At 47.0% G+C, this 12,609-nt stretch overlaps 2 protein-coding genes across 2 annotated transcripts; both read left to right on the plus strand.

Annotated features, from left to right (window-relative positions):
• The first annotated feature begins 4,021 nt into the window (after positions 1-4,021).
• On the plus strand, positions 4,022-4,635 carry LOC147985635 (uncharacterized). Its single transcript, XM_087541671.1, has 2 exons — positions 4,022-4,355; positions 4,499-4,635. Exons 1-2 carry the CDS (start codon positions 4,022-4,024, stop codon positions 4,633-4,635), a joined length of 471 nt encoding a protein of 156 aa, XP_087397797.1.
• A 57-nt stretch (positions 4,636-4,692) lies between these two features.
• Positions 4,693-5,552, plus strand: LOC147985636 (uncharacterized). The gene is made up of 2 exons (XM_087541672.1): positions 4,693-5,064; positions 5,196-5,552. The coding sequence occupies exons 1-2, from the start codon at positions 4,693-4,695 to the stop codon at positions 5,550-5,552; spliced, it is 729 nt and encodes a 242-aa protein (XP_087397798.1).
• Positions 5,553-12,609: the final 7,057 nt, after the last annotated feature.

The raw sequence follows: 12,609 nt of genomic DNA on the forward strand, positions 1-12,609 counted from the left end.
TGGAGTAGGGTATTACACCACAACAGTGGCCCGAACCAGTATAAACCCTGTGTCTCTTGTGTTGTTCTTTCGATAGTTTAGATCCTAGCACGGCGGAGGGGTGCAGGTAGGTAGGAGGCGAAATCTCCGCGCGCACCCCAGTGTTCGAATCTCAAGGGTCTGCCGGAACCCGAAATCCGACAGGTGCCCCTGCAAGCCTGGAACGAGGAGGTCATGGGCAAGATCATTGGCAAGGCCTGCATTGTCCACTACTTCAACATCGCCACGACTCAGAAGGAAGATGCGTCCACGCTTGATCTGTGGGCTTGGTGCTCAAACCCGTCGACCATCATCCCCAAGATCATGCGGGTCACGATCATGGACAATGAGGTGCTGGTCTCTTCTTCAGCCATGGCCGGGCGAAGGGGCCACAAGTACAGGGTGCTGGTCCATCTGGACAGATACGAAGACTACACCCCTTTGCCTGATGGCCGTGCCCCATCACGACCCCACAGCTCCGAGCGCTTCGACTGGGAGCGTGCCCATGTTGATGGCGAGTTGGCGCAGCGCGGCCGCCACCATGCTGCCCCAAGGCACGGCGGCAACGATCGGCGCCACAATGACCATGACAAAGACTGCAGGGACGACGACATGCGCCGCGACGACATCAACCATGGTCGGGACCATGGCCAGGACCGCTCCAGCTCTTGGCGAGACCGGCTATTCCGCAGTCACTCGCGGACTGACGACCGCCGTCGCGACAACTCGCGTCGCGATGACTCCAGGCGTGGTGATCGCCGGCATGGGCAGCTTCATGAGGAGTACGGCAGGCACGCCGATCTCTCCCTCGTGCAGCTACTGCCTGATGTCTCTCATGTTTCCTCGCGGTGCCAAGGCTCCATCATCGTGCGGGCGTCGTCGGGCCGCGGGAGGCCTCTGGTTCGTTCTCTGTTCGCAGCTCTGGCCTAGAGGGCCAGGGCTCCGACCATAAGGTCGGCCCCTGAAGAGGCCCCGTCTCCGCCTCTGGGAGCACTGTCGGCAGACTCCACTCTTCCTGTCCCCGCCCTGATGCCTTCTGCCGCTGACGACATGCCTGGCGCTGGGTTCGCTCTGCTCCTTCGCCCCAGCCCGCCTGTGCGCCTGTTGCTGCGTGGCCACGAGCTCACCGAGCTCGGGGCTGGCGCTCAGTGCACGACTATGTTGCGGGAGGCGGGTGCTCTCTCGCCAGCCCTGCCGAGGACCCAGACGTCTCAAGATCAGGCCAATAGACCCCTGCACATCCCGATGAGCTCTTCGCCTGGCACCAGCGCCGATGACGTCCCTTCCTCGCCAGCGCCCACACCCTGCTCGCTCGAGGGCTCTCCGTTGTTTGTCCGTCAACCGTTGCCTTCGCTCCTGTCGCCTCCATCCTCCCGGCCGAAGTCGCCCGCCGAGTGATGCAAGACCATCGCACCAGGCTTCTCCCTGCGAAGGTGCAGTGCTCGTCTCCAAGGCAAGAACAGGGCCACGCCATTGCGACGATGGTTGAGAAAATCCTTTGCAAGCGCTTGGGCATAGTGGCAATGGCATCACGGAGACGGCCATCTCCAAATTCGCGGACCTTTTTCGTGGGAAGCCGCCGCCGATTGCTGTCAGCGCTCTCAGTGCTCTTTTCTAGCTTGACTGCGACCTAGCCACGACGGTCGAACATGCCCTTCTCGCTCACGGAGGGGCCGATGCTATGGACCGCGACGGCGCGTAGGCCGCCGCCTGATGTCTCAGCAATGCTCGCCACTCCTAGGGTTCAAGTTATTTCTGAATGTTAGCAAACCTGAAATCTGTTTGTTCTTGCTGTGTCACTTTTGCTATTCTTGTTGCTTCCAGGGCGTGTTGCCTGGCCTCTATAGTCTCCTGCTCGTGTCTGCTTAATGCCTATGCTTTGTTAGCATCCATGTCAGCTCTAACCTGTACTCCTGTGCTGTTTATCAACATGAAGTTGTGTTTCCTCTGTCTCTTCCCATGCTCTGTTGTGAGTTGCTACCGTTCTAAATGTTAGAAAACAACCTCAGTATCATCAACTGGAACGTTAGGGGGCTGAACTGTCCAAACAAAAGAGCCATTGTTCATGAGACCATTGTTTCCTCCTCCTGTAACATCGTTTGCCTTCAAGAGTCGAAGCTATAATCTCTTGATTGCTTCACAACATCCATTCTTGGAGGCTCCAGGCCGTGAAGCTTTGCTTTTCGGCCTGCCATAGGTACTCGAGGGGGTATTGTGTTGTTGTGGGATGATTCCTTCATCTCGGCGTCCAACATTATTCCAGGGGAGTTTCATTTGTCTTCCACCATTAAGATTATCAATTCAGATGTGGAGTTCTTGCTCATAAGCGTGTATGGGTCCTCAGCCAACAACAGGAAGGATGATTTCTTTGCTGAAATGGCCGCGCTTAAGCCGACTCCCAATGTCAAATGGCTTGTCACTGGAGATTTTAACCAGATTTACCGGGCAAGCGGAATGCTAATATTTCATGCATCAACCATTTTAGAGTCGCCCTAAATTCTTGTGAGCTAAAAGAAATCCGCCTCCAGAATAGAAAGTTCACTTGGAGCAATGAGAGGATTGATCCAACTCTTTGCAAGCTCGATAGCTTCTTCTGCAACTCATATTGGGACCTGCTCTTTGATAGTCACATCCTAACCGCGCTCTCTTCCTCCCTCTCAGATCATTGCCCTCTGCTCCTCTCTAGTGACCGAGGATCCAAACGATTGAGGATTTTTTGTGTTGAGAATTTTTGGACCAAGTTGCCGGGTTTTCAACAGGTGGTCACTAACTCCTCGGGAAAGCCTTCTGTGCACACTGAGCCATGTCAAAAGCTGCATGACAAGCTCCGTTGAACGGGTCTCCACCTCCGACGATGGAGTAACACCTTCTTTTCCATCGCTAATATTCAACTACACATGGCTCTTGAGGTCATTCTCCGTCTCGATATGGCCATGGATTCTCGAGCCCTCTCCCCGGATGAGAATGATTTGAGGAGAAGGCTCAAGAGGAGGGTCATTGGCCTGTCTGTCCTTGAGCGACCACGCAAATGTTAATGCTCTCGTATCACCAACCTTAAGGAGGGAGATGCCAACACGAGATATTTTCATCTCTGGGTTAACGGTCGCCGGCGAAAGAACTTCATTCATCGTCTCCTGAATGGTGCGGGATGGGTCACACAACATGAGGAGAAAGAGAAGCTCGCTTATGATCACTTCTCTTCTATGCTGCATAAGGGCTAGAGGAGATCCCATGATTTCAACTGGGAGACCATGGACTTCACCCAATGCAATCTGTCGTCTCTCGACGACCCCTTTACGGAGAAGGAGGTCACTGATGCCATTGCTCATCGCCCAAAGGACAAGGTGCCTGGCCCGATGGCTTCTCAGTGGCTTTTTTCAAAGCTTGCTGGGACACCATCACGGGAGATGTCATGGTTGTGATTAATAATTTTTCAGACTTGCGCGCGGAGCACTTCCACTTGGTCAATTTAGCCAACATTGTGCTTCTTCCCAAGAAAGAGGGCGCCGAGTGGATCTCAGATTTTAGGCCTATTAGCCTCATCCACGCGATCACCAAGATTGTGGCCAAGATGATGGCCTCGCGGCTCGCTCCCTTTATGCACCAGCTTGTCTCTAGATCCCAGAGCGCCTTCATCAAGACGCGGAGCATCCATGACAACTTTCTTTACATTCGGAATTTGGCGCGCAGGCTGCACCGTTTGAAAAAGCCCTCTCTTCTCTTCAAGCTAGACATCAAGAAAGCTTTTGACTCCGTCCGCTGGGATTATCTGCTTGACCTCCTTTGCCGGCGTGGTTTTCCGATGAGGTTCAGAGACATGATTGCTTCCTTGTTGAGAACATCGACCTCTAGAGTTTCTCTCAACGGGGTTCTAGGGGATCCCATCCAACACCATATTGGTCTCCGTCAGGGTGACCCCCTCTTCCCGCTGTTGTTTGTGCTTGCCATAGACCCACCGTAGAACTTTCTGGACATAGCCACACGCAAGAACCAGCTGCACCCCATGGACGACTGGGCAGCTTGCCTCCGCACCCCACTTTACGCCGATGATGCATCCATTTTTGCAGCTCCTATTCATGAGGACATCGTGTGCTTGACCGCCATCCTGCACGGATTTGGGGAGGTTACGGGCCTCGTTACCAATTTGGAGAAGACTCTTGTGGCTCCCATTCGTTGTGCTGGCATCGATCTCGACGTGGTGCTTGACAGCTTCCCAATTAAGCGGGCCACTTTCCCCATGAAGTACCTCAGGCTGCCCCTCTCTGTGCACCGGCTCCGAAGGATTGATCTTCAACCCCTAGTCGACAAGGTGGCTGGGAAGCTTGTTCCCTGGCAAGGTGGGCACATCACGACCGCCGGTAGGGCCGCACTCGTCAAGGCGGTCCTTACGACATAGACTACCTATCATATCACGCCCCTCATCCTTTCGGAGGGGACCCCTGATGTAGTTGAGAAATTGAGTGCGCTTTCCTCTGGGCAGGCTCCGACAAGGTCTCTGGTGGAAAATGCAAGGTTAACTGGAAGCTTGTCTGCAGACCAAAAAAATACAACGGATTGGGGATTTTGGACCTCCGAAAGTACGCCCGCGCGTTCCGACTGTGGTGGCCGTGGTACTAATGGAAAGAACCTGACAGGGCCTAGGTTGGATTGGGGAAACCATGTAATAAGGTGGACATGGACCTATTTTATGCGGTTACAACCATCACTGTGGGCGACGGCAAAACCGCCAAATTTTGGCACACCCCATGGCTGCTTGGGGCCAAGCCTAGGGACATCGCTCCTCTGATCTTCAAAATCTCCAAGGGCAAGAACCTCACTGTGAGGGACGCGATGCACGACCTCCTTTGGCTCAGGAACATTAACATGGCTAGCAGGCTCTCGGCCAACCACATTGTGCAATTTTGCGCTCTGTGGTCTAGCATGGAACAAGTACAACTTCAAGATGGCATTGCCGACGGAATTGTTTGGAAGTTCACCGCCAACGGAAAATACTCTGTGGCGTCCGCCTACAAAGCTCAGTTTCTTGGGACGATTGACTCGGTCATGGTGCCTGCAGTGTGGGGCAACTGGGCTCCCCCCAAATGCAATTTTTTTTGGCTTGGCTTGTCCTCAAAAACAGAATCTGTATGACTGACCGTCTGGAGAAGTGAGGTTGGCCAAACTGCGGCTTATGTCAGCTATGCAAACGTGAGCCGGAGTCAGCGGTGCACATGCTGTTCAAATGTAGGTTCTCCACTCGCATCTGGAACGCGGTCAAATCTTGGATAGGGGTGTCAGAGATTGACACCGTTGTGTGGCGGGTGTTTCCGTCGGTCCGCGCCTGGTGGGAGGTCACGACTCTCAGGGAAGGCCATAGAAGACGTGCGATGACCACTCAGCTGATGTTGGTCGTTTGGGAGATCTGGAATGAGAGAAACGCGAGGGTCTTCAGAAACAAGTCCACCTTATCGTCGCTCATCATCGATCGCATCAAATGCGAGGCCAAGGATTGGATCTCATCTGGGGCAAAGCATTTGAGTTATATCATGCCGTGAGAGTAGGCTTCTTTTTTCCATCTGTGGAGGGGTGATGGCCCTCACTTAAGACTCTGTTAAACCTTCTTCTTTATTAATAAGATGAGGCAAAGCTTTTGCTTCCGTTTCGAAAAAACACTAGGGATTAAGTTGATTCCTTCTTGTCACCCAAACCCTGCATACCAATCCCCTCTCTTTAAAATCTCGTTTGGTTCTCCCAGGCACAGGAGCAACAATGGAGATGAACAGCCGCAACGAGAGGAAGTAGCCTCGAGATGTGCCTCACATGATCGGTTCCACGGATCAGAGGCGATTTTTTGCGCCCCGTGGATTGAAGGAGATCGACGCGGCCTGGGCTGGGAAGTTTTCCGTCGCGGCAGAAAACAAACACGTCAACTGGGATCCATAGGGAACAGTTCCCCATCAGAATGAACCACGTGGATCATGCTGCAATCCCAGACAATCCATGTGGATTGTATCCCAACCAAACAAGACCTTAGGAACTTGTGCTATAATAATCCATTGCTGATGGTTGTGGCTGAGAGCTGGAAATGTTTTTTCGTTGGTTTTTGCCTTGGCTTAATAAAGTTGGGGTAGGGGAAACCCCTTTCATTAAAAAAACTCCTTCAGGTTCAAACAAGTTTTCAGATGTGCGGCTGAATTTGAGAATTGGAAACACGGTAATTTTGACAAGATATTATCACGATCCCAATCCTAAATCCATGACCACTATGGGAATGAACTATTGAGAAACATAGTAGAAAACAAAAAAATCGCTCCACAATCCCGATCCCAGGAACACTAAGAAGATTCACTAGAGGTTTAGATCGGATCGTTACCAACTTAGAGTTGCATCAGAAGAAGAGTTGACGTAGATTGTCGATGAAGTCCCTCGAACCGTTCATGAGCTATCCCTCGAACTGAAGACCGAAAGCACGACCTCTCTACGGATTACAGACCTACAAGCTTCATGATCCGGCGGTGCTTTGTCGTCCAGAGCTAATCGCCGCCTATGAATTAGAGGAAGAAAAAGAGGACCCCACAAGACTTCTTTATTATGAGGATTAGAGAGATTTAGGTCTAGCTCTAATTATATCAACTCTAAATTAGAACTAGAACAAGAGGAGGCTCCAAAAATTTGTATCTCTCAAGGGGCAAAATCCTCTAGTATATATAGGTGTAGGGGAGAGAGGCGCCACACAAGGAGGGAAGGACTCCCTCCTTGGTGCGCTGGCCTAGGAGAGGAGGAGTTCTCCCCCCTCTCCAATTCGGCCCCCTAGCTTGTCATACAAGCTAGGGGCACCCCAATTGTTATTGGGCTTTAGGGCCCAATAACTCCCCAATTGGGCACCCTTATTATATTTTCTTTAGAAAATTGATATTAAATAAATTCTAAAAGCCTCTTAATCGATATTAGAACCTTTTATCATTTATTTAACATCTTCAAAAACATTTTCGACTGTATATCAATTCCTGGTATTACCAGGAAAACCCTGAAACGCTTCTGGTTTTGTTCGGAACTATTTCATGAATTTTTCCCATAACTCATACTCCACTAACACTCAACAGACTGTGATTCCCTTAAGTGTGTGACCCTGTAGGTTCAGTAAAATATAGACATGAACGAAACTCCCTTTCGTTCAATGATCATTAGCAAAGCTGTGGACATCCATATTGATCCCTATGAATATACGAATGATATTCGAGTGAACCTTTTGGTTATCATATGTTATTCCCTTGCTTCATGATACTCTACAAAACCTGAGGTGAGATATATTGGTATCCTCTTGAGTCATTCTCATGCTCATTATACTGATCTTCTTGTTACCGTTTTTGTCTTCTTTCTCGTTGACATGTTTCAGCATCCTTGTAACCTAGTCACATGTGTCTCGTCAGACGATGATGGATGCGGTCACGCCGAGAGGGCCCTAAGAATATCACTCAATCGTCGGAGGAGCAACTCCCACTCTAGAGCTATCTAGCCCCTTGTCACACTTTTTGATGAACCCGAAAGTTGTCATTATGATCACAGTGTTACAGATGACGTTTGAGCAACCCCAAAGTCCATCGTTTGGTACAAAGTGACTACAATACTCTCATGGTCTAAGAAACTAAAGCATACATTAGCTCTCCATGTTGTATCAGTAGACTTGTGACAATTACATCTCAAAGTATAACAAACAAGTTGGGTTCATTTAATATGATCATTCTTCTAACATCATACTCTCAGTGTTATTTTGGGATTATTGTTACACTTAACAAAATCTCAAGATCCGAAAAACATTATCAATATACATCAGTTGAGCTAGTCCCGGAGGCAAGAGTAGGAATCAAGTTTTACTGTTTATCATTCCACACATGCTTAAGAGTTTTCCTCCGAATCACATGTTCTAGAATCATATCAGTTGTATCATCAAATATAAACTCTTAATTATAAATGTGAAAATAAATATTACAATATTATTACCTCTAGGGCATATTTCCAACATGAACCCATCCATTATCATAGCCAATCAAAGAACACCAAGAAACATAAAAAGCAAATACATAACTCAAAATGGAAAAATAGCAAGAATATCTGCGTAAAATCAAACATCTATAGAGTTGATTCAGATTTAATTAATTCTAAAATTCTTTGAGAATTAACAAATCCATAGTCATTTTCGGTATTCATCGTAGCGTGAATACATAATTTCTCGGACCAAATGGATCTGACAAAATGCCCGACTTGCTTTGATGAAGCATTCCACAATGCAAAATTTTACATACTTTTGTTTTAAATTGTAGTTCTGTGTTATGCCCAAAGCTTTTTAAACAATAAAAAAAATCAAACTTTGGCTAAACCTCCATCATCATGACTGATCTTCTCTTTTAGGTTCCTTCAAAGGGATTCAACAACTATTGTTGCGAACAAGGCAAAAGGAGCTATTTTGGATTCATTGTCATCTATCTTCTTCTCATGGTTCTCTATTTTGTTTAAATAATTGTTTCAATCTGTTGCTAAATTCGACAGCTAAAATCACTGTAGTTTATATGGTTTTGTTCATAATCCCAATCCTAAACCCAGGTCCATTGGGTTGAGCAATTTTGGGAATAAAATTCTCCATCCATCATTGATTATGATCCAAGCAAGCCATGCAGACGGCAACAAAATAAGTCTACCTGTGTAGGGATTTAGACAATGTGGTTGTTCGTCTTGGTTCTCTGGCTCTAGCTCCGACCAGTGATGCTTGGCCAGCCTCGACCTTGTCAGGGAGAGTGTGAGATTTGTATTTCCCATCTTCGTCTGATCATACTTGCACTACTAGGGAAAACCTTATACGCAGAATCTTAGCAGCAGCGTGGTTTAAAAACAAACGCTACTGCTAATTAGCAGTAGCGAGCTCCAGGAAACCGCGTTACTAACATCCCGATAGCAGTAGCGCTCTAGGTGAAACAAGCGCTACTACTATAATTGCCACGACATTGCCTCCAGGCTAGATATAGTAGTAGCGCCCTTCTCCTGGACGCGCTACTGCTAAAGTACTCAGTAGCAACGTTTTTCTTCAAAACTCGCTGCTGCTAAGTATCACCGCAAATAACTAAGTTTAGTCCCATACTGCTAAGCGAACAAAGGTGTTTACCACCTTAAATATGTTACTTCTCAAACTATCTTGAGCACTTGGTCTTCATTGAACTATATGTGTAGGATTTGTGGCTGCAATATGAATCTTCACCTGTGCCTATATAGGTACGGTGAAGATTCATGTTGACTATTTAGATTCTACACAAAAAGATCAATGATGACCAATGTATACTTTTGATGTTTTTACATGCTTAGACTTATAGCGTTTTTCCAGGACAAAGCGCTACTGATATTGGGATGAACAAAAGAAATAACTGCTTCCTTTAGAAGTAGCGTTTTTTCTAAAACGTGCTATAGCTAAATTAGCTATAGCGTGTTTCCTTAAGAGTGGTACTGCTAGTTCGACTTAACCACCCGCAGGCTCAAAATTTTGCTAAGTCCTCCTTTCCCTCCTGTTCCCCTACTCCTCTGTCGCCGCCACCCGAGCCCGAGCCTGCCCTCACCGCCGCTGCCCGAGGCCGCCCTCAACCTCACCGCCGCCGCCCGCCGCCGCTCTCGACCTCACCGTTGCCACCCTCGACCTCACCGCCGCCGCCCGATCCCGCCCAGGACCTCCGCCTCCCGATCCCGAGCCCGCCCTCGCCGCCCCTACCTCCGTCGCCGAGCACCTCCCCGCCACCGTCTCTCCCCTCTCTGTAAGCCCCCACCCCTCTCTCTCTGCTTAGTTAGTAGATGTTTTCTAGTAGTAGTAGATGTTAATTTAGGGTTCATAAATAATGATTTTAGTAGTAGTAGGTGTTAATTAGTAGTAGTGATGGTACTAGTTAACTAGGGCAGTATGGTTAATAGTAGATGTTTTTTTACTATTGTATAATGTAGTTTTTTTTACTGTTTTTAGTAAGTGTTTAAAATAATTAGTAAGTAAATTAATAAACTAGTTGAACTTGTTTAGTAAGTAAATTAATAAACTAGTTGAACTAATAGAACTAATGTATTTTTAGTAAGAAAATTAATATAACTAGTTGAACTAGTTTATTTTTAGTTTATTTCTATTTATAGTAAGTTTATATTTAGTAAGAACTATTTGAATTAATAGAACTAGTTGAACATGTCACATTTGTTGTTATTTTTTTAGTTTAAGCAATTATTCCCGCATCGATGTCGTTCGCTAGGGTTTTATTTATAGGGTTTTTGTTTTTGCAAAAATCAAGGAACCCCTCCATCATCCCCGTCACCGACCCCCTCCGACCTCGAGGTGAGACCAGCCAAATCTCCATGTCAATATGAGTCATATAAGATATGATGTAGATAAAAACATGTATATCTTGTGTTGCTCAAATACGATATGTGGTTGCCCAAGTAGCCGGTCATGTTCAGGTGTAGGATCGAAAGTATGTCTAGAGGGGGGGGGGGGTGATTAGACTACTTGACCAAATAAAAACTTAACCTTTTCCCAATTTTAGTTCTTGGCAGATTTTAGCTATTGTAGGACAAGTCAAGAAATCATCACACAATTCAAGCAAGCATGCAAAGAGTATATTGGCAGTGGAATGTAAAGCATGCAACTTGCAAGAATGTAAAGGGAAGGGTTTGGAGAATTCAAACGCAAGTGGAGACACGGATATTTTTCCCGTGGTTTGGATAGGTGGTGCTATCCTACATCCATGTTGATGGAGACTTCAACCCACGAAGGGTAACGGTTGCGCGAGTCCACGAGGGCTCCACCCACAAAGGGTAACGGTTGCGCGAGTCCACGGAGGGCTCCACCCACAAAGGGTCCACGAAGAAGCAACCACCCACAAAGGGTCCATGAAGAAGCAACCTTGTCTATCCCACCATGGCCATCGCCCACGAAGGACTTGCCTCACTAGCGATAGATCTTCACGAAGTAGGCGATCTCCTTGCCCTTACAAACTCCTTGGTTCAACTCCACAATCTTGTCGGAGGCTCCCAAGTGACACCTAGCCAATCTAGGAGACACCACTCTCCAAGAAGTAACAAATGGTGTGTAGGTAATGAACTCCTTGCTCTTGTGCTTCAAATGATAGTCTCCCCAACACTCAACTCTCTCTCATAGGATTTGGATTTTGTGGAAAGAAGATTTGAGTGGAAAGCAACTTGGGGAAGACTAGAGATCAAGATTCATATGGTAGGAATGGAATATCTTGGTCTCAACACATGAGTAGGTGGTTCTCTCTCAGAACATATGAGTTGGAATTGTGTATGTGTTCTGATAGCTCTCTCCACGAATGAAGAGGAGGTGGAGGGGTATATATAGCCTCCACACAAAATCCAACCGTTACACACAGTTTTCCAATCTCGGTGGGACCGAATCAACAAACTCGGTCGGACCGAAAAGGTAAACCTAGTGACCGTTAGAGATTTTCGGTGGGACTGACATGCAACTCGGTAGGACCAATATGGTTAGGGTTTGGGCATAACGTAATCTCGGTGAGACCGATTACACAAACTCGGTGGGACCGATTTTGGTAATTAGCTAACCAGAGAGTTGGTCAGGCAAACTCGGTGGGACCGATTTGCTCTTTCGGTGAGACCGAAAAGTTACAAAAAGGAAACACTGAATTTACATTGCAATCTCGGTGGGACCGATTCGCTCTTTCGGTGAGACCGAAAAGTTACGAAAGGGAAACAGAGAGTTTGCAATCCCATCTCGGTGAGACCGAGATCCCTATCGGTAGAACCGAATTGCTAGGGTTTGGCAGTGGCTTATGACAAGTGAAACTCGGTGGCGCTGGATAGAAAGAATCGGTATGACCGAGTTTGGCTTAGGGTTTAGGTCATATGTGGATATGGGAAAGTAGTTGAGGGTTTTGGAGCATATCACTAAGCACATGAAGCAAGAGGCTCATTAAGCAACACCTCATCCCTCCTTGATAGTATTGGCTTTTCCTAAAGACTCAATGTGATCTTGGATCACTAAAATGTAAAATGAAGAGTCTTGAGCTTTTGAGCTTGAGCCAATCCTTTGTCCTTAGCATTTTGAGGGTTCCACTTTCACATCCATGCCATGCCAATCATTGAGCTTTCCTGAAATAATCATCTTGGAATAGCATTAGCTCAATGAGCTTATGTTGTTATGAATTACCAAAACCACCTAGGGATAGTTGCACTTTCAATCTCCCCCTTTTTGGTAATTGATGACAACATATAGATCAAAGCTTCGACAAATGATAATAAGCATGAAATATATCGTCGCTTTGAGAAGTATGTGATAAGTAAGAGCTCCCCCTAAATTTGTGCATATTTAAAATTTGCTTTGGACTGCAAATGCACAAAGAGTTAGAGTCATGGGTTACTCTTCCATGTCACATACATCTTGGTGGAGTGCTTAAAATGATAAGAATGAAATACATGCACTCATCACCAAGAATAGTGAATGATCACATAAGATAGATAAGATAATAGCATTACGCAAACATTAAGTGTAGCTTATGATCAAACACATGATCATCAATGTCTCACAAGCATAGTATCTCAAGCACTCAAAAGCAA

Source organism: Triticum urartu, chromosome 2A (assembly GCF_056163025.1).
Source record: "Triticum urartu cultivar PI428250 chromosome 2A, HENAU_Tu73, whole genome shotgun sequence".
NCBI classification, from domain to species: Eukaryota; Viridiplantae; Streptophyta; class Magnoliopsida; order Poales; family Poaceae; genus Triticum; species Triticum urartu.

What these genes read in the sequence shown, in the direction of transcription:
- LOC147985635 (XM_087541671.1), top strand. Translation starts at nt 4,022, where the DNA reads ATGGACGACTGGGCAGCTTGCCTCCGCACCCCACTTTACGCCGATGAT. An exon ending in GAAGCTTGTTCCCTGGCAAG is followed by an intron (nt 4,356 to 4,498) that starts GTGGGCACATCA and finishes TCCTCTGGGCAG; the next exon opens with GCTCCGACAAGGTCTCTGGT.
- LOC147985636 (XM_087541672.1), top strand. Translation starts at nt 4,693, where the DNA reads ATGGACCTATTTTATGCGGTTACAACCATCACTGTGGGCGACGGCAAA. An exon ending in GGACGATTGACTCGGTCATG is followed by an intron (nt 5,065 to 5,195) that starts GTGCCTGCAGTG and finishes GGCTTATGTCAG; the next exon opens with CTATGCAAACGTGAGCCGGA.